Below are 24,934 nucleotides of genomic sequence, written 5' to 3'. Positions count from 1 at the left end.
ACATTTTTTTTCTTATATTCCATATATATGTATTAGCATATGGTACTTGTTTCTCTTTCTGACTTACTTCACTGCCGCTCCACAGCATGTGGGATCTTCCCGGACCGGGGCACGAACCCGCGTCCCCTGCATCGGCAGGCGGACTCTCAACCACTGCGCTACCTGGGAAGCCCTAGATAAATGCTTTTTAATTTCATAGTTCTTTTGGTAGATTCTCAGTTTCAGTTGGTGAGTAATATATTTAGATTTTCTATAATTAGTTTCATAAGGAAACCTCATTTAGCTTTTGCTTTTTAGGACCTATTATTTGTTATAATTATGTAATCCATATATCAATGAGCTAGAAATACTGTTAGAAATAATTTCCTTCTTTAAGTCTACCCAAGTATGTGCCATAGTGCTGCTTTTAATAAAAGAGTTGTTTTCCTTTGATTTTACTTTATAAAATTTAATTAAATTTTATAAAATCAATATCATCTTAGGTTCATTTTGATAAATTACATTTTTTCCCAGGAATCTAATACATTCTTTCAATTTCTAAGTATACTGGAATAAACTGAAGCATTGCCTTATAATTAAAATTTTTTTCTTCCATATTTATGGTTAATTCCCCTTTATTTGATGCTAATATACTTTTTTTTTTTTTTTTTTTTTTTTTGCGGTACGCGGGTCTCTCACTGTTGTGGCCTCTTCCGTTGCGGAGCACAGGCTCCGGACGCGCAGGCTCAGCGGCCATGGCTCAAGGGCCCAGCCACTCCGCGGCATATGGGATCTTCCCGGACCGGGGCGCGAACCCCTGTCCCCTGCATTGGCAGGCGGACTGTCAACCACTGCGCCACCAGGGAAGCCCTGATGCTAATATACTTTTAATAGAAAAAAATTTAAGTTAAAAAAACACTGTTTCAAGATTACTGTTTCATTTCTAAATTATAAAACTGTACTTCTAGATGAATTCATTGCTTTTCAAGGGAAAAATCCCAAAACTTTGAGTAACATTTTGGTTAATAATCAATAAGCTCTAATAATTTTATTTGTATTAACTGCTTCCTATACTGGCTTAGGATTTATGTTGTTATATTTCTAACTTTGTAGGTCAAATTCTTATTCATTGTTTTATCAGTTTTTTTTTTTTTTTTTTGCAGTACTTGGGCCTCTCACTGTTGTGGCCTCTCCCGTTGCGGAGCACAGGCTCCGGACCCGCAGGCTCAGCGGCCATGGCTCACGTGTTTTATCAGTTTTATCAACTCCTACTAAGTGAGGGACTGAATAATTCTGGGGATAAAGCAGTGAACAGAAAGTTCTGGTCTTCATTTTTTATTTCATGCATGCATTGAAGAGTATTACATTTCCAAAGAGTAGAGGTTTGGCAACATCCCAAAGCTGGTATATAGGCATTTTATTATTGTTCCTTTCTTAATAGCCCTAATTTCAATTTTAATTTTCTAATTGATTCAGGACTTAGACATGAGATTACCAATTTGCAAAAGGAGGTGATAAAATATTACCATGTAGATTAATAACTGTAAAATGAATCTCTACAATGGAGAGATCTAGCAGTCTCCACTATAACCAATCTAGCACCATTAATAGTAGGAAAATGCTTCTTAATGTACACAACATAAACTCAATTAAACCTCTTTATTTAACTTCAAATTTACTGGAACTATTAGAGACAGAAGAACAGGACAAATGGACCTACAATGAAGCAATTTTAAAAATCCAGAACATGAGACATTCTGTAAGATAACTTTCCTGTACTTTTCAAAAATCCAAAGTAAGGAAAACATGGTGGAGATGCTGTTCTAAAACAGGAAATTGGAAAATTTTTTGTAATGAACCAGACAGTAAATATTTTAGGCTTTGTGGGTCATACAGCCTATTGCAACTATTCAGCTCTGCCAAAGAAATACCAAAGCAACAATAGACAGTATTTAAACGAATGAACATGTCAGTGCTCTCATAAAACTCCTGTTTTAAATCCTCTCATGATTTTTACATTTTACTACTTTGTCCAGAAAAAATTATTTAAAACTCAACAAGGCATAAGAAATTACACAAAGCTAAATTCATTACATCCATATGGACTTGATCTCATAATGATACAAATAGTACTAATAATAATACACTAATAATAATACCAATGATAATACTAAAAATAGTATCTAATACTTACTGAATAAACACTATGTTTAAGATAGCTTTCCAAGTTTTTTATATTCCAATAACAGCACTATAATGTAGGTATTATTATCATCATTTACAAATGACTCCCAAATGACTCCCACAGGGATAGATATCTTGCATGCAGGCTGTAAAGAATCAAACGGCAATCATGACAGTTTTTTCACATTTGTTAGGTCAACAGGGGTTTTCTGTGGTATTAGTTTTTTCAAATGTAATAATAACTGACGAGGGTTATAGAGCTTTTATAAACAGAGAATAAAAAACGAGGGCATTTCTACATTCTGTGAATTTTCTTCCCTTACGAATATTCTGATAATCCATAAATAGAGAAATGCTAGTAAAGGCCTTCCTATGTTACATAAAAATACACCATAAATTTCTGAATCTGAACAACATTTGGGTCATAACTAAAAAATCTGAAACATTATTTACATTCTGAGGGGTTCTCACCAGTATAAATTATTTAATGCCTTATAAGAATTGAACCATATCTAAAAGCTTTCCCATGTTCTTTTCATTCAAAAATTTTCCCAGTGTTATAAATGTATGGATGTACTATACATTCCCTACTGCATATATATGCTTTTCTACAGTCCTTAAATTCATAAGTTTTCTCTCCAGTATGAATTTTCTGATGTACTTTAAGGCTTGAACTAAGCCTAAAAGACTTACCGCATTTGTTACATTCAAAAGGTCTCTCACCACTGTGAATACTCTGATGTCCAGTAAGTCATCCATACACACTAAAGGCCTTCCCACATGCCTTACATTCATAGGGTTTCTCACCAGTGTGAATTCTATGATGTATTTTAAGGCTTTCAACATGACTAAAGGCCTTCCAACATTCTTTACACTCACACGGTTTCTCACCAGTATGAATTCTCTCATGCCTGTCAAGGTTTGAGGTGCGACTAAAGGCCTTCCCACAGTCTTTACGTTCATAAGTTTTCTCACCAGTATGAGTTCTCTGATGCATTCTTAGGCTTCCACCATGAATAAAGGCCTTCCCACATTCTTTACACGTATAGGGTTTCTCACCAGTATGAATTCTCTTATGTTGAATAAGTGCTGAAGCATGACTAAAGGCCTTCCCACATTCGTTACATTCTTAGGGTTTCACGACAATATGTATTCGCTAATGTGGAATGAGTTGATAGCCAGAACTAAGTGTCATCCCACATTCCTTACACTTATAGGGCTTCTCCCCAGAATGAATTCTCTCATGTTGAACAAGATTTGAGGCATGACTAACGGCCTTCCCACATTCCTTACATTTGAAACCCTTGTAACAAACCCTTGTTTATTACAAGGGTTTCTTGCCAGTATGCATTCTATGATATACTCTAAGATCTATACCACGACTAAAGATCATCCCACATTCATGGCATTCATAAGGTTTTTCACCAGTATGAACTCTTCCATGTTGCACAACATGAGAGGCTTGACTAAAGGTCTTCCCACATTCCTTACATTCATAGGGTCTCTCAACAGTATGAATTCTCTGATGTATTCTAATTATTCTACCTTGACTAAAGGCCTTTCCACATTCATTACATACATAGGATTTCTCACCAGTATGAACTCTGCCATGTTGAGTAAGGTGTTAGGCACAACTAAAGGCCCTCCCACATTCTTCACATTCATAGGGTTTCTCCTCAGTATGAATTCTCTGATGAACTCTAAGTTCCATCCTATGATTAAAAGTCATTCCACATTCCTCACATTTATAGGGTTTTTCACCAGTATGAATTCTCTGATGTCATAGAAAGTTGGATGCATGATTAAAGGCCTTTCCACACTGCTTACATTCATAAGGCTTCTCACCAGTATGAATTCTCTGATGTACTGTACGGTCTATGTGTTGACTAAATGTCTTCCCACATTTGTCACATTCATAGGGTTTCTCACCAGTATGAATTTTCTGATGTAGAGTAAGAGATGAATATTTTTTATAAATGTGTACATTTTCATTTGATTATTTCATACCTTGACTTCAAATCTAAAAGAAATGAGAAAAACATTTTGTTTTCCTTGACAAAGAACAGTGTATATTCTACAGTACCGTCTTTTAAACTAAAAATATCACTTATTAGGACTTCCCTGGTGGTGCAGTGGTTGAGAATCTGCCTGTCAATGCAGGGGACATGGGTTCAAGCTCTGGTCCAGAAAGATCTCACATGCTGCAGAGCAACTAAGCCCATGCGCCACAACTACTGAGCCTGCGCTCTAGAGCCTGTGCACCACAACTACTGAGCCCATGCACTGCAACTACTGAAGCCCGCATGCCCTAGGGCCTGTTCTCCACAACAAGAAAAGCCACGATAATGAGAAGCCCATGCTCTGCAATGAAGAGTAGCTCCCACTTGCCACAACTAGAGAAAGCCCACGCGCAGGAATGAAGACCCAAAGCAGCCAAAATAAAAAAATAAAAATTTATTAGAGATAAATATTTTAGACAACTCATTAGAGATGAGTATTTCATCGCTCATTAGAGATGAATACTTTAGACAACTCTAAAATCAGCTATACAGTTTCTAACAGTTACTGACACTTTCTCCATAACTCATTTATCACACTTTACTAGAGTGATTTAATATACTCTTTCCTGCATCAGTTTCCATCAAAGACTTACAAAGGTGTGACTAGCCAAAACTGTGAAAACAGCAGCAAAAAAACGATTGTGATAAATGGTAACAATACAGTGGAAAGTAATGAGTCCAAAATGATACAAGAGAAAATAAATGAAAAAAATCATCTTCACCATCAAATAACTCCTTAACTGAAGAAGTTCTAGTAGCATCATGGTGAAGTAAACTTCTTATAGTCGATCTCCCTCTCTGATATCAATTAAAAATGCTTGACAAAATAAAAAAATCAAACACCTCAGGTCTGTAAATTAAAAAAAAAAGGGGCTTGTGGAGGAGAGTGAAAACCTTAAAAAACGACCTACACTAGGCTGAGTTTCTTGCCACCTTCTCTACCACTCATAGCCTTGCCAGACGGGTATATTGGGGCAAAAATGAGCTGTCAAAGCCCCAACATATTTCCTGCTACAAGAATCACGGCAAGGAACACTACCAAACTGGAAAGTGAGAGAGGAACCCTAGAAAGGAAACATTTGGAGAAGGAGATTCCCTAATTTGGGGTGGAAACAAGTACAAATATTAGCCTAAACATGAATCACACACATGCATGAGAAGGACACAAACGAGTACAGCAAAGCCTTAGAGAACCAGAGAATTACACTACTTCCCATAAACAGCAGGACAGAACGTGCAGTCTAAATTTTATTGCTTCAATTCCTTGCTAAAGTAAAAATATCAACATATCAATACAACATAGCACTCACAATGTCCATGAAACAATTTAAAATTATTAATTGTAGAAAGAACAAAAACAGTGATCCCCTCTCAAGGTAAAAGATATACCGCGTTGGGCTTCCCTGGTGGCGCAGTGCTTGAGAGTCCGCCTGCCGATGCAGGAGACGCGGGTTCGTGCCCCGTTTCGGGAAGATCCCACATGCCGCGGAGCGGCTGGGCCCGTGAGCCATGGCCACTGAGCCTGCGCGTCCGGAGCCTGTGCTCCGCAAATGGGAGAGGCCACGACAGTGAGAGGCCCGCATAACGCAAGAAAAAAAAATAAAAAATAAAAAAATAAAAATAAAAATAAAAGATATACCGCAGATGCTGAGACAACCCAGATGTTGTAATTATCAGACAAAGATACAAAAGCAGTTATTTTAGCTATACTCTAAGAGATTAAAATTTTTTTAAAAAACCACACATTTGAAATTATTGATAAGAAATATAGCCAGAGAAAAAGAAACCACATAAAGGAAAAAATTAAAATTGTAGAACTGAAATATTTAATTTCTAAAATTGCTGGATGAGCTTTCAGCAGAATAGAAATGACAGAGGAAAAGGTAAACATGATAGATGTATAGAAGTTATTCAAGTTGAAACTCATCAACAGAACAGGGTAAAATTTTTATAATAGAGCTTCAGGGACTTGTGGTAATATATCTAAAAATGTGATTAGAATCTGAAAAGGAAAGGCAAAAAACTGTCTGATTGAAAAAAACAACACTACTAAAGGAATTTATTTAGGTTTATGGAAAATGATACAAAAGGAAATCCTGAATCTTCAGGAATGAAAGATGGCATCATGAAAGGTAAATATCTAGGTAAATACATAAGATCATTTATTTCCCTATTAAGTTATTTCAGATATATTTGACTCTTGAAAGCAAAGCTTATAATAGTCTGGTGGAGACTTGTTGGCGTAGGCTACAGAGAAGCCTTCAAGCTCTGAGGGAAAGGGCCCTTCTTCCTAAATTTTCCTGTCCTCTTTCAGCTCCTCATCAGTTGCAGTCACTCTAGTCAAATGACATGAATTTTAGCTTGTGTGGAGGACTGTAAGTTGGGCTTGCTATTCTGTCCCTAGGTGTTTTGTTCACCATTATAATGAATTCAATGCTTTGAAATGCTTTGAAATTGAACCTTTGTGCCCTATCACCCAACCTTCTAAAATCCTAATTGCATTGACTTTCCCACCAAATGCTGAAAATGTCCTTGTAACGTGCACGTAAAGTACTTGTAGTTCCATTATAGCCTCTGTCTGGCAATGCCACAGCCCTGTCAGCATGAATTTGTAATGTCTTGAGCTCTATTATGAATGTGAAGCCTTCCCTTATCCTCCCCTTTAACTTGATCCATTTCTAATTATGTAGCTCTTTGTCAGGGAGTGTTCTCTATCCAGTCATTCTTGCATGTAACGCAAGTTCCAGTTGGAGCTCTAGCCTGACATGAGAAAGGGAAAAAAAAAAGGCAGTTACCATTAAACCATCTCCCTGGTGCTTATGCTCTTAATTGCCATCTCTTAAACAGCACCAAATCAAAATCTCTCCACTTTTCAGCTGTCTTTTGGAGGACGTACGTAATAAGGTTTTTATTTAGTAAATCAATCCTATGCATGGTTTCAGCACTAGCCAAACCACCAACTCCTAGCTCTAGAAAAACAGGCACTTGGCACCCTTGTGATGTCATACAAAGAAGTCACAGGGCTGTACCTGAGGGTCTGTAGGTTGCACACTTTGGTACCAGATAACTTTTTTTTTTCTTTATAAGAAAGACTGAGCACTCCACACTGCACAATAAGTCCTCCCAGGGTTTTAACTTTGTTTTGTTTTCAAAACCAGGTCCAATGAGCTTTCTGAACAGCTGGTGTAGCTACAGAGAAACCAGCTTCCTTCAGAGAGCAGTGCTTTTGGCGGGGAGGAGGAAATCCCTTCATACTTGAACATTTTCTAATTGCTTATTTATTGTATTCTGGGGTATGGCGTAAGTACAGAGAAGCCATCACCTCAGATGGCAGCTTTTAAAAGTTTTTTTTTTTTCTTTTTTTTCTTTTCTTTTCTTTTTTTTTTTTTTTTTCCTCAACACCATGATTCCTTTAACATGTTTCCAGCATTCCCAGGTAGGCCAAGGTGTCCTACAGAAAAACCTTGGGTTAGACCTACAGGGGTTCTGGCTGGTGTTAACAGAAGGGAGGGCAGAGCTGGTGCAGCTGGCCATGGAGAAAGCTGACTTGGCTGGTGTGGTACAGAGAAGCCAGCTTGTTTACATGCTTATTCCATGACTGCTTGCCCTAAGCAGAAAGTGCCTTTCAGCATCTATTTTTGGAGGTTTATTACGTATGTCTGGTTCTCAATTCCAACAGTTTAATGAAGATCTAAATAAAATGCTAGGTTCTACCTTAAAAAAAAAAATAATAGTCTGGTGGTGTTTTCAGTACGTGTAGATACGATAAACATGACAATTATAAAGGGAAAGGTAAATATAAACATATTGAAGATACAAGGTTTGTTCATTTTACAAGAAATGCTACAATATTTGTAAAAACAGATTGTGAAAGCTTAGGTGTATTGTATACTGTAACCCCTATAACATACACTAAAACAAATATTCAAAGAGAAATAGCCAAAATACCAACAAACCCCCTAAAATGAATACTAAAGAAGCATTTAAGTACTCCAGTACAAGGCAGGAAATGGGAAACAGAAAACCAAAAACAAAGGAAGATAGGACATTAGGCAGATAGTGGACTAGGAAGATATAGCCCCTTGTTCTCCCCAAGAGACCCTGAATTAACAGCATTATATGTACCAAAATACTTTTGTGAAAACTCTAAAAACTAGTTAAGGGGCTCCAGCACCCAGATAAGCACATAAACAAGAGAAGAGACAGCCAAGAAGGTTAAAAGTTGGTGACATTGCTTGCCCTAGCCCCTCTTGCCACCCAGTGTAATGAGGTATGATGGGGAGAATAGCTACTCCTAATTTCTGGCTCCTTCCTCAGGATAGGAAAAAAGTGAAAGTTGTGTCCAACATTCTGACTTCTCTAGGGGCTGCCCAAGGGACTGGTTTCTGTTTCATCTGGCTTGGATTGCTGATGAGAATGGTGGCTTATCAGATTGGAGGCAACTGAAAACACAGGTGAGCACTGCAGTGTGTTAAAGCAGCAGAGAATATACATTTCCACAGGCAGGCACCAGGAGAAGCAAAATATTCAGGGTAGAGGAATACAACAGAAACTGAAAGGTCCTCAGAAGAAACAGGAAATTAAGATAGTTAAAAGCAGCCATTTATACTAAAATAAAAGCATACACACAACCCCAAAGAAGATGCATCCCAAGAAAAGGTTTGAAAGGTTCCAGAACCCCTGGCTGGGCTTACCGGTGAAGGTAGTAAGCCAGTCTGTAAAGAGTGGGAGAGGCGGCTGTTTCTACAAAGCCAAAATCTCAAAGAAAAATCACAAGGGATACAGAGAAACAGGGAAATACAGTCCAATCAAAGGATCAAAACAAAGCTCCAGAAACCAACTCTAAAGAAAAGCAGACCTGTGAAGTTCCTGAAAAAGAATTTTAAATGATGTTTTGAAGATGCTAAACAAGCTAAAAGAGATCACAGATAGACAAATAAATGAATTCAGCAAAAAAATGCATGAAGACAATGAGAATATCAACAAAGAGATAGAAATTATAAGGAAGAACCAAACAGAAATTCCAGAGCTGAGAAATACAATAACTAAATTGAGAAATTCACTAGAGGGGTTCAGTAGCAGATTTCATCAGGCAAAACAAAGAGTCAGCAAACTTGAAGACAGGTCACTTGAAATCATCAAGTAAAAAAGAAAGATGAATGAAGAGTGCCTAGGGCACTATAGGAGAATATCAAGAGGACCAATATACACATTGTAGGAGTCCCAGAAGGAGAAGAGCAAAGGGGCAGCGAGATTATTAGAGAAATAATGGCTGAAAAATTTCAAAATATGAGGAAAGAAATGGATACACAAATTTAAGAAGCTCAATGAACTCCCACTAGGAAAATTAAAGAGACCCACATCAAGACACATTTATAGTGTGTATTATATAAAACGGCTGAAATTCAAAGAAAGAAAATGAAATAAGCAAGACAAAACGAACTTATCAAAAGCAAGTGGGCTTCCTTAATATCAGTGTATTCTTCAGCAGAAACTTTGCAGATCAGAAGAAAATGGGATGATATATTCAAAGTGCTGAAAGAAAAGAACAAAAAAACTATCAACCAAGAATACTGTATCTGGAAAAACTGTCCTTCAAAAATGAAGGAGTGGGCTTCCCTGGCAGCACAGTGGTTGAGTCCGCCTGCCGAATGCAGGGGACACAGGAGCACAGGTCACTGCCCCCACCCCTCTTCCGGGGAGCCTGTGCAGCCCGCCACTGCCAGGTTCCCGGGATCCAGGGACAATTTCTCAGGGAGAACACACGGCGGGCCTCAGGCTGGGGCAACGTCACGCCGACTTCTGCCGCCGCAGGACCGCTCCGCACTCCGTGCCCCTCCCTGCCCCCGGCCTGAGAGCGCCAGAGCCCCCGAGTCAGCGGCTCCTTTAACGCCGTCCTGTCTGAGCAAAAAGCAGACGCCCTCCAGCGACCTACACGCAGAGGCAGGGCCAAGTCGAAAGCTGAGCCCCTGTGAGCTGTGAGAACAAAGAAGAAAAAGGGAAATCTCTCCCAGCAGCCTCAGAAACAGCGGATTAAAGCTACACAATCAATTTGATGTACCCTGCCTCTGTGGAATACATGAATAGACAGCGAATCATCCCAAATTGAGGAGGCGGACTTCTAGAGCAAGATCTATGATTTTTTCCCCTTTTCCTCTTTTTGTGAATGTGTATGTGTATGCTTCTGTGTGAGATCTTGTCTGTATAGGTTTGCTTCCACCATTTGTCCCAGCGTTCTATCCGACCATTTTTTTTTTTAATTTTTTTCTTAATAATTAATTTTAATTTAAAGAACTCTGTTATACTTTACCTTCTTTCTATCTTTCCTTCCTTCCTTCCCTTTTTGAGACAACGAATCGTCCCAAATTGAGGAGGTGGACTTGGAGAGCAAGTTTTATGATTTTTTCCACTTTACCTCTTTTTGTGAGGGTATATGTGTATGCTTCTATGTAAGATTTTGTCTCTATAACTTTGCTTCCACCATTTGTCCTAAGGTTCTATCCTTCCCTTTTTTTTTTCCTCTAAATAATTATTTTTTTAATTCAATAACTTTATTATACTTTATTTTATTTTACTGTATCTTCTTTCTTTCTGTATTTTTTCCTTCCTTCCCTCATTCCTTCCTTCCTTCCCTCCTCCCTCCCTCCCTCCTTTCTTTCCTTCTTGCCTTCTTCCTTTCTTTTCTTCTTTCTTTCTTTCTTCCTTCCCTCCTTCCTTCCTTCCCTCCTCTCTTTCTTTCTTTCTTTCTTTCTTTCCTATTTCCTCCTACTTATACTAATTCTCTCTACTTTCTCTCCCTTTTATTCTGAGCCGAGTGGATGAAAGGCTCTTGCTGCTCCAGCCAGGAGTCAGGACTCTGCCTCTGAGGTGGGAGAGCCAACTTCAGAACACTCGTCAAGAAGAGACCTCCCAGCCCCACATAATATCAAACGGCGAAAATCTCCCAGAGATCTCCATCTCAACACCAGCACCCAGCTTCGCTCAACGACCAGCAAGCTACAGTGCTGGACAACCTATGCCAACCATATAGCAAAACAGGAACACAACCCCACCCACTAGCAGAGAGGCTGCCTAAAATCATAATAAGTCCACAGACACCCCAAAACACACCACCAGACGTGGACCTGCCCACTAGAGAGACAAGATCTAGCCTCATACACCACAACACAGCCACTAGTCCCCTCCACCAGGAAGCCTACACAACGCACTGAACCAACCTTAGCCACTGGAGACAGACATCAAAAACAACGGGAGCTACGAACTTGCAGCCTGCAAAAAGGTGAACCCAATCACAGTAAGATAAGCAAAATGAGAAGACAGAAAAACACACAGCAGATGAAGGAGCAGGATAAAAACCCACCAGACCTAACAAATGAAGAGGAAATAGGCAGTCTACCTGAAAAAGAGTTCAGAATAATGATAGTAAAGATGATCCAAAATCTTGGAAATAGAATGGACAAAATGCAAGAAGCAGTTAACAAGGACCTAGAAGAAATAAAGATGAAACAGACAATGATGAACAACACAATAAATGAAATGAAAAATACTCTAGATGGGATCAATAGCAGAATAAATGAGGCAGAAGAACGGATAAGTGACCTGGAAGATAAAATAGTGGAAATAACTACTGCAGAGCAGAATAAAGAAAAAAGAATGAAAAGAACTGAGGACAGTCTCAGAGACCTCTGGGACAACATTAAACGCACCAACATTCGAATTATAGGGGTTCCAGAAGAAGAAGAGAAAAAGAAAGGGACTGAGAAAATATTTGAAGAGATTATAGTTGAAAACTTCCCTAATATGGGAAAGGAAATCGTTAATCAAGTCCAGGAAGCACAGAGAGTCCCATACAGGATAAATTCAAGGAGAAATACGCCAAGACACATATTAATCAAACTGTCAAAAACTAAATACAAAGAAAGCATATTAAAAGCAGCAAGGGAAAAACAACAAATAACACACAAGGGAATCCCCATAAGGTTAACAGCTGATCTCTCAGCAGAAACTCTACAAGCCAGAAGGGAGTGGCAGGACATACTGAAAGTGATGAAGGAGAAAAACCTGCAACCAAGATTACTCTACCCAGCAAGGATCTCATTCAGATTTGATGGAGAAATTAAAACCTTTACAGACAAGCAAAAGCTGAGAGAGTTCAGCACCACCAAACCAGCTTTACAACAAATGCTAAAGGAACTTCTCTAGACAAAAACACAAGAGAAGGAAAAGTCCTATAATAACGAACCCAAAACAATTTAGAAAATGGGAATAGGAACATACATATCGATAATTACCTTAAATGTAAATGGACTAAATGCTCCCACCAAAAGACACAGATTGGCTGAATGGATACAAAAACAAGACCCATATATATGCTGTCTACAAGAGACCCACTTCAGACCTAGAGACACATACAGACTGAAAGTAAGGGGATGGAAAAAGATATTCCATGCAAATGGAAACCAAAAGAAAGCTGGAGTAGCAATTCTCATATCAGACAAAATAGACTTTAAAATAAGGACTATCAGAAGAGACAAAGAAGGACACTACATAATGATTAAGGGATCGATCCAAGAAGAAGATATAACAATTGTAAATATTTATGCACCCAACATAGGAGCACCTCAATACATAAGGCAAAAACTAGCAGCCATAAAAGGGGAAATCGACAGTAACACATTCATAGTAGGGGACTTCAACACCCCACTTTCACCAATGGACAGATCATCCAAAATGAAAATAAATAAGGAAACACAAGCTTTAAATGATACATTAAACAGGATGGACTTAATTGATATTTATAGGACACTCCATCCAAAAACAACAGAATACACATTTTTCTCAAGTGCTCATGGAACATTCTCCAGGATAGATCATATCTTGGGTCACAAATCAAGCCTTGGTAAATTTAAGAAAATTGAAATTATATCAAGTATCTTTTCCGACCACAACGCCATGAGATTAGATATCAATTATAGGAAAAGAGCAGTAAAAAATACAAACACATGGAGGCTAAACAATACACTACTTAGTAACGAAGTGATCACTGAAGAAATCAAAGAGGAAATTAAAAAATACCTAGAAACAAATGACAATGGAGATACAACGACCCAAAACCTATGGGATGCAGCAAAAGCAGTTCTAAGAGGGAAGTTTATAGCAATACAAGCCCACCTTAAGAAGCAGGAAACATCTCGAATAAACAACCTAACCTTGCACCTCAAGCAATTAGAGAAAGAAGAACAAAAAAACCCCAGAGTTAGCAGAAGGAAAGAAATCATAAAAATCAGATCAGAAATAAATGAAAAAGAAATGAAGGAAACAATAGCAAAGATCAATAAAACTAAAAGCTGGTTCTTTGAGAAGATTAACAAAATTGATAAACCATTAGCCAGACTCATCAAGAAAATAAGGGAGAAGACTCAAATCAATAGAATCAGAAATGAAAAAGGAGAAGTAACAACTGACACTGCAGAAATACAAAAAATCATGAGGGATTACTACAAGCAACTCTATGCCAATAAAATGGACAATCTGGAAGAAATGGACAAATTCTTAGAAATGCACAAACTGCCAAGACTGAATCAGGAAGAAATAGAAAATATGAACAGACCAATCACAAACACTGAAATTGAAACTGTGATTAAAAATCTTCCAACAAACAAAAGCCCAGGACCAGATGGCTTCACAGGCGAATTCTATCAAACATTTAGAGAAGAGCTAACACCTATTCTTCTCAAACTCTTCCAAAATATAGCAGAGGGAGGAACACTCCCAAACTCATTCTACGAGGCCACCATCACCTTGATACCAAAACCAGACAAGGATGTCACAAAGAAAGAAAACTACAGGCCAATATCACTGATGAACATAGATGCAAAAATCCTCAACAAAATACTAGCAAACAGAATCCAACAGCACATTAAAAGGATCATACACCATGATCAAGTGGGGTTTATTCCAGGAATGCAAGGATTCTTCAATATACGCAAATCTATCAATGTGATTAACCATATTAACAAATTGAAGGAGAAAAACCATATGATCATCTCAATAGATGCAGAGAAAGCTTTTGACAAAATTCAACACCCATTTATGATAAAAACCCTGCAGAAAGTAGGTGTAGAGGGAACTTTCCTCAATATAATAAAGGCCGTATATGACAAGCCCACAGCCAACATCATCCTCAATGGCGAAAAACTGAAAGCATTTCCACTAAGGTCAGGAACAAGACAAGGTTGCCCACTCTCACCACTCTTATTCAACATAGTTTTGGAAGTTTTAGCCACAGCAATCAGAGAAGAAAAGGAAATAAAAGGAATCCAAATCGGAAAAGAAGAAGTAAAGCTGTCACTGTTTGCAGATGACATGATACTCTACATAGAGAATCCTAAAGATGCTACCAGAAAACTACTAGAGCTAATCAATGAATTTGGTAAAGTAGCAGGATACAAAATTAATGCACAGAAATCTCTGGCATTCCTATATACTAATGATGAAAAATCTGAAAGTGAAATCAAGAAAACACTCCCATTTACCATTGCAACAAAAAGAATAAAATATCTAGGAATAAACCTACCTAAGGAGACAAAAGACCTGTATGCAGAAAATTATAAGACACTGATGAAAGAAATTAAAGATGATACAAACAGATGGAGAGATATACCATGTTCTTGGATTGGAAGAATCAACATTGTGAAAATGACTCTACTCCCCAAAGCAATCTATAGATTCAATGCAATCCCTATCAAACTACCACTGGCATTTTTCACAGAACTAGAACAAAAAATTTCACAATTTGTATGGAAACACAAAAGACCCCGAATAGCCAAAGCAATCTTGAGAACAAAAAATGGAGCTGGAGGAATCAGGCTGCCTGACTTCAGACTATACTACAAAGCTACAGTAATCAAGACAGTATGGTACTGGCACAAAAACAGAAAGATAGATCAATGGAATAGGATAGAAAGCCCAGAGATAAACCCATGCACATATGGTCACCTTATCTTTGATAAAGGTGGCAGGAATATACAGTGGAGAAAGGACAGCCTCTTCAATAAGTGGTGCTGGGAAAATTGGATAGGTACATGTAAAAGTATGAGATTAGATCACTCCCTAACACCATACACAAAAATAAGCTCAAAATGGATTAAAGACCTAAATGTAAGGCCAGAAACTATCAAACTCTTAGAGGAAAACATAGGCAGAACACTCTATGACATAAATCACAGCAAGATCCTTCTTGACCCATCTCCTAGAGTAATGGAGATAAAAACAAAAATAAACAAATGGGACCTAATGAAACTTCAAAGCTTTTGCACAGCAAAGGAAACCATAAACAAGACCAAAAGACAGCCCTCAGAATGGGAGAAAATATTTGCAAATGAATCAACTGACAAAGGATTAATCTCTAAAATTTACAGGCAGCTCATGCAGCTCAATAACAAAAAAATAAACAACCCAATCCAAAAATGGGCAGAAGACCTAAATAGACATTTCTCCAAAGAAGATATACAGACTGCCAACAAACACATGAAAGAATGCTCAACATCATTAATCATTAGAGAAATGCAAATCAAAACTACAATGAGATATCATCTCACACCAGTCAGAATGGCCATCATCAAAAAATCTAGAAACAATAAATGCTGGAGAGGGTGTGGAGAAAAGGGAACACTCTTGCACTGCTGGTGGGAATGTGAATTGGTTCAGCCACTATGGAGAACAGTATGGAGGTTCCTTAAAAAACTACAAATAGAACTACCATATGACCCAGCAATCCCACTACTGGGCATATATCCTGAGAAAACCATAATTCAAAAAGAGTCATGTACCAAAATGTTCACTTCAGCTCTATTTACAATAGCCTGGAGATGGAAACAACTTAAGTGTCCATCATCGGATGAATCGATAAAGAAGATGTGGCACATATATACAATGGAATATTACTCAGCCATAAAAAGAAATGAAATTGAGCTATTTGTAATGAGGTGGATAGACCTAGAGTCTGTCATACAGAGTGAAGTACGTCAGAAAGAGAAATACAAATACCGTATGCTAACACATATATATGGAATTCAAGAAAAAAAATGTCATGAAGAACCTAGGGGTAAGACAGGAATAAAGACACAGACCTACTAGAGAATGGACTTGAGGATATGGGGAGGGAGAAGGGTAAGCTGTGACAAAGCAAGAGAGAGGCATGGACATATATACACTACCAAACGTAAGGTAGATAGCTAGTGGGAAGCAGCCGCATAGCACAGGGAGATCAGCTCGGTGCTTTGTGATCCCCTGGAGGGGTGGTATAGGGAGGGTGGGAGGGAGGGAGACGCAAGAGGGAAGAGATATGGGAACATATGTCTATATATAACGGAATTATTTTGTTGTAAAGCAGAAACTAACACACCATTGTAAAGCAATTATACTCCAATAAAGATGTTAAAAAAAAATCAATGAAACACAAAGAAGGCAGAAAGCGAGAGGAAACAAGGGTCAAAACCCCCACAACGTTTGCAGAATATCAGTAACAAAATGGCAATAATAAATACTTTCCTATCAGTAATTTAAATGTAAATGAATTAAACTCTCTAATAATATAGACATAGATAGGTTGAATCTATAAAAATTATGATCCACTGACTTGCTGCTTACAAGAGATTCACTTTAGATCTAAGGACACAGACTGAAAGTATGGAAAAAGATATTCCATGCAAGTAGTAACCAAAAGAAAGTAGGGGTGACTTTAAGTGAAAAACTGTCATGAGACAAAAAAGACATTATATAATAATAAAATGGTCAATGGTCAATAAACAATTATACATATTTATACACCAAACATCAGACCTCCAAAATATATGAGGGAAGCATTGACAGAAGGGAGAAATAGACAGCAATGTAATTTTTTTTTTTTTTCTTGCGTTATGCGGGCCTCTCACTGTCGTGGCCTCTCCCATTTGTGGAGCACAGGCTCCGGACGCGCAGGCTCAGTGGCCATGGCTCACGGGCCCAGCCGCTCCGCGGCATGTGGGATCTTCCCGAAACGGGGCCCGAACCCGCGTCTCCTGCATCGGCAGGCGGACTCTCAAGCACTGCGCCACCAGGGAAGCCCAGCAATGTAATTTTAATGGGAGGCTTCAATACCCTTCCTTCAATAATGGATAGAACAACCAGACAGAAGATCAATAAGGAAATAGATTTGAACAACACTCTAGACAAATTAGACCTCTCTGACATACAGAGAACATTTCACAAAACAACAGCAGAATATACATTCTTCTCAAGTGCACATGGAACATTCTCTAAGACAGACCACATTAGATCACAAAACAAGTATTAATAAATTTTAAATGACTGACATCATAGAGGGTATCTTTTCCAATCACAAAGGAATGAAATTAGAAATAATCAGCAGAAGGAAAACTAGAAAATACACAAACATCTGCAAATTAAACAACATACACTTAAATAACCGATGAGTCAAAGAAGAAATTACAGGGAAATTAGAAAATATCTTAAGACAAATGAAGTAAAAAAACAGAACATACCAAAACTTATGGAATGTAGCAAAATTAGTCTTTCACAATTTAGTATGGAAGCTGTGGACTTTTCATATGGCCTTTATTATGCTGAGGTAGTTTCCTTCTATTCCTAGTTTCTTGAGTGTTTTTGTCATGAAGGGGTAATAAATTTTGTCATGTGTTTTTTCTGCAGCAATTGAGATGGCCATGGTTTTTCTTTATTCTGTTAATGTGGCATATTACATTGCTTGATTTTTACATGTTGTACCATCCTTACGTTCCAGAAATAAATCCCATTTGGTAATGGTGTACAATCCTTTGCATGAGCTGTTGAATTCAGTTTGCTATTTTGTTAAAGATTTTTGCCTCAACAGGCAACAGAAATATTGACCTAGTTTTCTCTTCTTGCAGTGTTTGTCTGGCTTTGGTATTAGGGTAATGCTGCCCTCATAGAAAAGGTTTGGGAGTGTTCCTTCCTCTTCAATTTTTTGGTAAGAGTTTGAGGGGAATTGGTGTTAATTCTTCTTTAAATGTTTAGTAGAATTCACCAGTGAAGCAACTGGATCCAAGGCTATTCTTTCTCAGTAAGTTTATGATTATTGATTCAATCTCTTTACTAGTATGTCTCTTTAGATTTTCTATTTCTTTATGATTCAGTATTTGTAGATTGTGTGCTTTCAGGGTCTCACCTAGGTTACTCAATTTGTTGGTGTACAATTGTTCACAGACCCCTCTTTCATTTCTGATTTTAGTTGAGTCTTCTCTACTTTTTCTTCATCTAGCTGAAGTTTTCTCACTTTGAAGAACTAACTCTTGGTTTCATTGGCTTTTCTCTATTGTTTTTCTGTTCTCTAACTTGTTTATTTCTGCTCTATTCTATTATTTTCTTCCTTTTCCTCTCTTTGGACTTAGTTCATTATTCTTATTTCAGTTCCTCGAAGTATGAAGTTAGGCTGATTTGAGATCTTTCTTTCTAATTTAAGTGTTTACAGCTGTAAACTTCCTTCTTAGCACTGCTTTCAATGCACCCTATAAGTTTGGGTATGTAGTAAGTTTTGAAATTGGAAAGTGTAAATCCTACTTTCTTCTCTCCCAAGATTTTTTGGGAGGGACTTCCCTGGTGGCGCAGTGGTTAATGATCTGCCTGCCAATGCAGGAGACATGGGTTTGAGCCCTGGTCCAGGAAGATCCTACATGCCGCAGAGCAACTAAGCCCGTGTGCCACAACTACTGAGCCTGTGCTCTAGAGCCACAACTACTGAGCCTGCGTGCCACAACTACTGAAGCATGCGTGCCCAGAGCCTGTGCTCCACAACAAGAGAAGCCACCACAATGAGAAGCCCGTGCACCACAACGAAGAGTAGCCCCCACTTGCCATGACTAGAGAAAGCCCACGTGCAGCAACGAAGACCCAACGCAGGCAAAAATAAAAATAAATAAATTTATTTATTTTTTAAAAAAAGATTTTTTGGCTAGTCTGGATCTCTTGCATATCCACATAAATTCATGATCAAGATGTCAATAAGCCAATGGAATCTGGGGTAGTACTGCCATCTTAACAATATTAAGTGTTCTGAATTTTTTAAAATGCCATAGGAAGTGAGAGAACAACATAAATCAGAATTAGAAAAACTCTGAAATGAAATCACAGACCTCAGGAACATAGTAGAGATAAAAGAAAAAATAATTTCAGAATATTAATCTAGAAAGAAATAAGAAAAACTCCAATATATTAATATTAAGACAAAAAAATTTTTAAAGATTTTTTTTGATGTGGCCCATTTTTAAAGTCTTTATTGAATTTGTTACAATATTACTTCTGTTTTATGTTTTTGGTTTTTTGGTCACGAGGCATGTGGGATCTTAGCTCCCTAACCAGGGATCGGACTTGTACCCACTGCATTGGAAGGCAAAGTTCTAACTACTGGACTGCCAGGGAGGTCCCAGGACAAAAATTTTTAATAAAAAATTTTAAATATGTAAAAAGTATATGAGAGAAAGTGAATAACTAATTGATTTATATTTATTTTATCTAGACTTCTAGGTCTCATAAATAAGGTTTAATTTTTGAAAAAATTTATAAATATATATATAAATATATTAAAAATTTAATCAGATCATGGCTCTTAAGTAATCTTAGAAAACAATTTTAATTCTTCTTAGTAACACCTTATGTGACCTGAACCCCCATAATATACTGAATTCATGTTTTGTTAGTTACCCCTCAATAACTCTGCTCTGATCCCTTAACACAAAACACTCATGTTCACTTTCAGGCCTTTCCATTTGTTGTTTACTCTTCTTGGAATGCACTTCCTCATATACTCAAATGGCCTGAGTCCTTACCCTCCATGTCTCAGTTCAAATATCACTTCCTCAGAAAAGGGTTCCTGACCATCTTACCTCATTACCTAAATTTGCCTTATCCTTGGTAGTTTCCTTCATACTATATTCACTATGTGATGATATTTATCTACTTATTTGTTTAAATGTTTATTTTATGTCTTCCCTAATATAATACAAACTCCATTTATTAGCCAGATATAATAATGAATATATTTTTAGGTAATGAAGCCACATATATAAATCTAAGTGCACAAGAGGATCTGGAAAACATTTGAGTCCAAAATACAAATTAAAAGGTACATAAGGAAGAAGGACAGTGCCCATCATTGAACTGGGAGAAAAATATAGAGGAATAACAAAGGGAGTGGTTAATGAAGTAAAGATAAAAGTCACTGGGTAGCTCATGCAGAGTATTTATTTCTACTTTAGAGCACAGGTATTTTATCCAATGTGAATGAACCTTTCCAGCCAACATTTCAAGTGTATGTCTCCTTGACCATTGGGCTTTCACCTACACAGATGTATTCCCATAATTTGACTTGCTCATACTTACCTGTACATCATCTTCTTGTTTCTTCTCTCACAACCATCCTTTCCCTTGCTCCAATAATGTAATCACATCTGGCTTAGAAATGGAATGTCCTGTTTACAAAGAAAAAAAAATAGCACACGATGTAGAAGAAAACATTGCTCAGTTTAAACAATAATAATAATAATAATAAATTAAAGGTGTCAAAATAATATTGAATAAGATTTTCCAGAAGAGAGGGTAAGGGAATGAAAGAACAATAAATCAGTTAGGTAGGGTAAGTTCAAAGAAAACACACACACACACACACACACACACACACACACACACACACACATATACACACACATATATCCTCTTTTTCTTGAAAGCATGTATAATGCCATAGTTGAAAATACAGATCTTGGAGCCTTAGTTCAGTTCCTGCGTTTGCCACCTTCCAGCTGTGTCTGACCTTTGGGAAAGTCACTTAAACCCACTATGCCTCAGTATTCTCACTTATAAAATGGGGATAATAAGGCTGTTAGAAGGAGTAAACAAGTTGACGTATATATGTATGTATATGTACACACGTATATGTATTGTACATACATTCATGCATGTATATGTACATGTATTCATGCATGTATGTGTATATGTGCACATTTATGTACATATATGTACATGCATTTATGCATGTACATGTACATACATCTGTGTGCGTGTGCACATGCATTTATGCATGTACATGTACATACATTTATGTACATATATGTACATGCACATACACTTGTGTATGTTTATGTACATATATTTATGTACATATACGTACATACATTTATGTACGTATATGTACATGCACATAATTTATGTATGTATATAAAGTGCTTAGAGCATTGCCTATTAAGTACTAAGCAAAATGTTAGCTATTAACATTATTATCGATATTGTTTTACAAAGAGTATACAAGAGGAGCTATCTGTAGGATATTAATTGCAATTAAAATGTAATGTTCATTGATTATAACTTTCAACCACAAAGCAGAAAAATTGTCTCCTAAATACACTGTGTATTCTTCAGTTTTCAATGAATTCCACTTATCTAATCCATTGTTATATAAATTGTAGGGGCCTTTTAGAGCAATTCAAGCAATTCAGGACCCTGTGTCAGGCTGATCTCTCTGCAAGTGGATCAGGTAACAAAATGGAGTGTCTATAGAAATTCTGAGCATAAATAAATAGGAAACGTGGATTCTTTGACAATGGTTATATAATAAATGCCAGAGAATTCTAAACTAGATCCTATTCATAAAGGAAGAGAGGCAACTGTAAGTAAGAATAGAGGAGGTATGAATGTCACTGAAGGACAGGGAAGATACAGATATTAAATGGAGATGTGATTTCCAACTTGACAAAGCTCAAACCCCTTCTTTGGGAAAAAGGAACATGGAGGTGTAACTAGTTTCCTAAAAGCAGCCTTGAAAATCAGAGTGGAAAAAAATACATATCTTAAAGAGCAGATTCTAAATTATTCTAAATCACTTGAGGCTTATAAACATACCCAGTGAGACCAAGTTACCATAGTTCTCCATCATCACATCCCGGTACAAGCTCTTCTGAACAGAGTCAAGATATTCCCACTCCTGCTGAGAGAAGTCTATGGCCACATCCTTGAATGTCATAGATCTCTGAAATCGCAAACCTATGTATTAATGGGGAAATTAAAAGAATATTTTGAAGGCAGAAGGAGAGAAGATAAGGATCATACTGTAGGAAGACAGCAATATAGCAAGTATGTAGGCTAAAAATCTTTAATACAGGAGGAAACTGAAGCAGAACATATACATATTTTTGAAGAAGTCTGCTAGAATAAACAAAATTTCCTGGCTTCTTAAGTATCTGAGCCATTTGACAATAGATAAAATAATAACATTTGGTTATTAAATTAAATAGTAAACACAAGCATAATGCCTGATAGGTATCTGTCACATAAATTCTCAGTAAACGTGAGTTGTCAAGGAAAATTTTTGCTTTTTAGAGAAAAGAAAATTTAATCAGCTATTTTTTTTAAATGTAGTATAAAGTCTCAATTTTAGAAAATAGGGTTTATATAAAATTGAGAATTCCGTCAAGTATTAAATGCTTCATTATGTCAGATCTTATCATAGTATTTTTGTTTTTTACAAATCCACATAATTTTTGGCACATGACATTATATCTTATGGATATATCAGATTTAAATGCACAACATTTAGGATGCACAACATCTGTAAGGTCTTCTCCAATCCTATGATTCTGTATTCGCCTACTATTTATGATGATACATTTTTTTTTGCTGCCATCTACTATCTGTCATTGAACACCTGGCTTGTGCTGAGTGTGACAAGCAATGATTACTTAGGTTACCAATGAGCATCTTCTGGTATTTATGCCCTTGTGTACTCTTCTTCACATGTGTATGAGTTGAACTGAGTGACTTGCTTTTAATAAACAGAATATGGGGCTTTCCTGGTGGCACAGTGGTTGGGAGTCCGCCTGCCGATGCAGGGGACATGGGTTCGTGCCCCGGTCCAGGAAGATCCCACATGCCGTGGAGTGGCTGGGCCCATGAGCCATGGCTACTGAGACTGCGTGTCCGGAGCCTGTGCTCCGCAAAGGGAGAGGCCACAACAGTGAGAGGTCCACGTTCCGCAAAAAAATTTAAAAAAATAAAATTAAAAAATTTAAAAAAATAAACAGAATATGGCTAAAGTGATGAAATGTTACGTGTGATGGTAGATTACAGACTATGATTTCCACGTTGCTTGCCCTATTTTGATGTCTCACTTGCTCAACCAAGAGTGGCCTCCAATCCTCCCATGAGTAACTGGATCCTGTCAAAAACAATTTGGGTGAGCTTGGAAGCAGATACATGCAAAGTTGGCCTTAAGATGACTGCAGACCCAGAGCAAGAGAGCCAAGCTAAGCCATGTCCAGATTTCTGAACCAGTGAAGCCGTGAGATAAACGTTTACTACTTTAAGCTACTAAGTGTCAGGGTAATACATTATGCAGCAATAGATAACTAATAGGCAGAGTTAAAGAATACTGAGGAAGGATGTTAAATTATGTCACCCAAATTTAGTATGTCCCATTAGACAACAGAATAGTCTTTTTTTTTTTTTTTTTTTTTTTACGGTACATGGGCCTCTCACTGTTGTGGCCTCTCCCATTGCAGAGCACAGGCTCCAGACGCGCAGGCTAGCAGCCATGGTTCACAGTCCCAGCCGCTCCGCGGCATGTGGGATCTTCCCGGACCGGGGCAAGAACCCGGGTCCACTGCATCAGCAGGCGGACTCTCAACCACTGCGCCACCAGGGAAGCCCCAGAATAGTCTTGATATTTATCTCTTGGGGATTTCCTGCCAAGTTTGCAAATCTCAATCATGTATACACTAATTCACGTAAACTATGAGATATTACTATACACTGAGATTTAAGTCATTCGATACCAAATTTCTATCTTATCTACCTGGAATCCTAAGTCTGGAAAATTTCAAAGTCTTCTCCTGGACAGTCAAGTACAACCATTGTCTCCATTTCACCAAAATACAGACCTGACTCACATAACATAAATCTTTAGTGGATATTTCTCTTTCACTGCTCCTTCACTGCCCTTGATAGAAGAATGGGCACATAAGATGTGTTGGATAATTTCTCAGTTATAACATGAACACTAGTTAGTTTAGATCGGGACACACAGAGAAGATGCTGGGTAATTATGCATCACATTTCACTAGAACAAAAGCTGGGAAACAGGTTATTTGAGGAACCTCTTTTGGTAGTAAACTTTAGAAAAATTAATGAAAATACTCACATGACCTACTAAAATAACCATATTCCAAGAGGGGAGAAACATCAACTTACATGAGCCATGCTTTTAGACCTGCAAGACTGGATCAGTCCTCAAGGTTCCTTTAACAGAAAAGCACAAATCCAGAAAGCCAGAGCTGGGAGAAGAGAAAGACCTTGAGACTAGTTTAGTGTTCCCAACAGAACGTAAGTTAATAACGTTATGATCTTCCATTCCAGGTTCCAAACTATTTCCCATCACACACAATTTGGGTAGATTAGGATTCTAGATAAATCCATTTCCTTTGCCAACCCAGGTGTCTAGGACAGAACGTAAGTTAATAACGTTATGATCTTCCATTCCAGGTTCCAAACTATTTCCCATCACACACAATTTGGGTAGATTAGGATTCTAGATAAATCCATTTCCTTTGCCAACCCAGGTGTCTAGGATGAACGAAGTCATAGAACAGAGGCATTTCTGCATTGAAGCCAGACCCAGATACGTCAGC

The 24,934-nt window shown here is 37.6% G+C and overlaps 1 protein-coding gene across 1 annotated transcript in view; it reads right to left on the bottom strand.

Moving 5' to 3' along the window:
* LOC103082026 (zinc finger protein 607-like) overlaps positions 1 to 24,934 on the bottom strand; it is a 67,346-nt gene that overhangs the window by 13,442 nt on the left and 28,970 nt on the right. Inside the window, 1 exon segment of the mRNA XM_082931513.1 lies at positions 2,755 to 4,141. Within this exon segment, the coding sequence (XP_082787639.1) occupies positions 2,755 to 4,141 (1,387 nt within the window).

The sequence above is a fragment of the Lipotes vexillifer genome, unplaced genomic scaffold (genome assembly GCF_000442215.2).
Source record: "Lipotes vexillifer unplaced genomic scaffold, Lipotes_vexillifer_v1.1 scaffold182, whole genome shotgun sequence".
Taxonomy (NCBI): domain Eukaryota; kingdom Metazoa; phylum Chordata; class Mammalia; order Artiodactyla; family Lipotidae; genus Lipotes; species Lipotes vexillifer.
The sequence above is the reverse complement of the archived record's forward strand: the minus strand, read 5'-3'. Positions and strand labels throughout refer to the sequence as shown.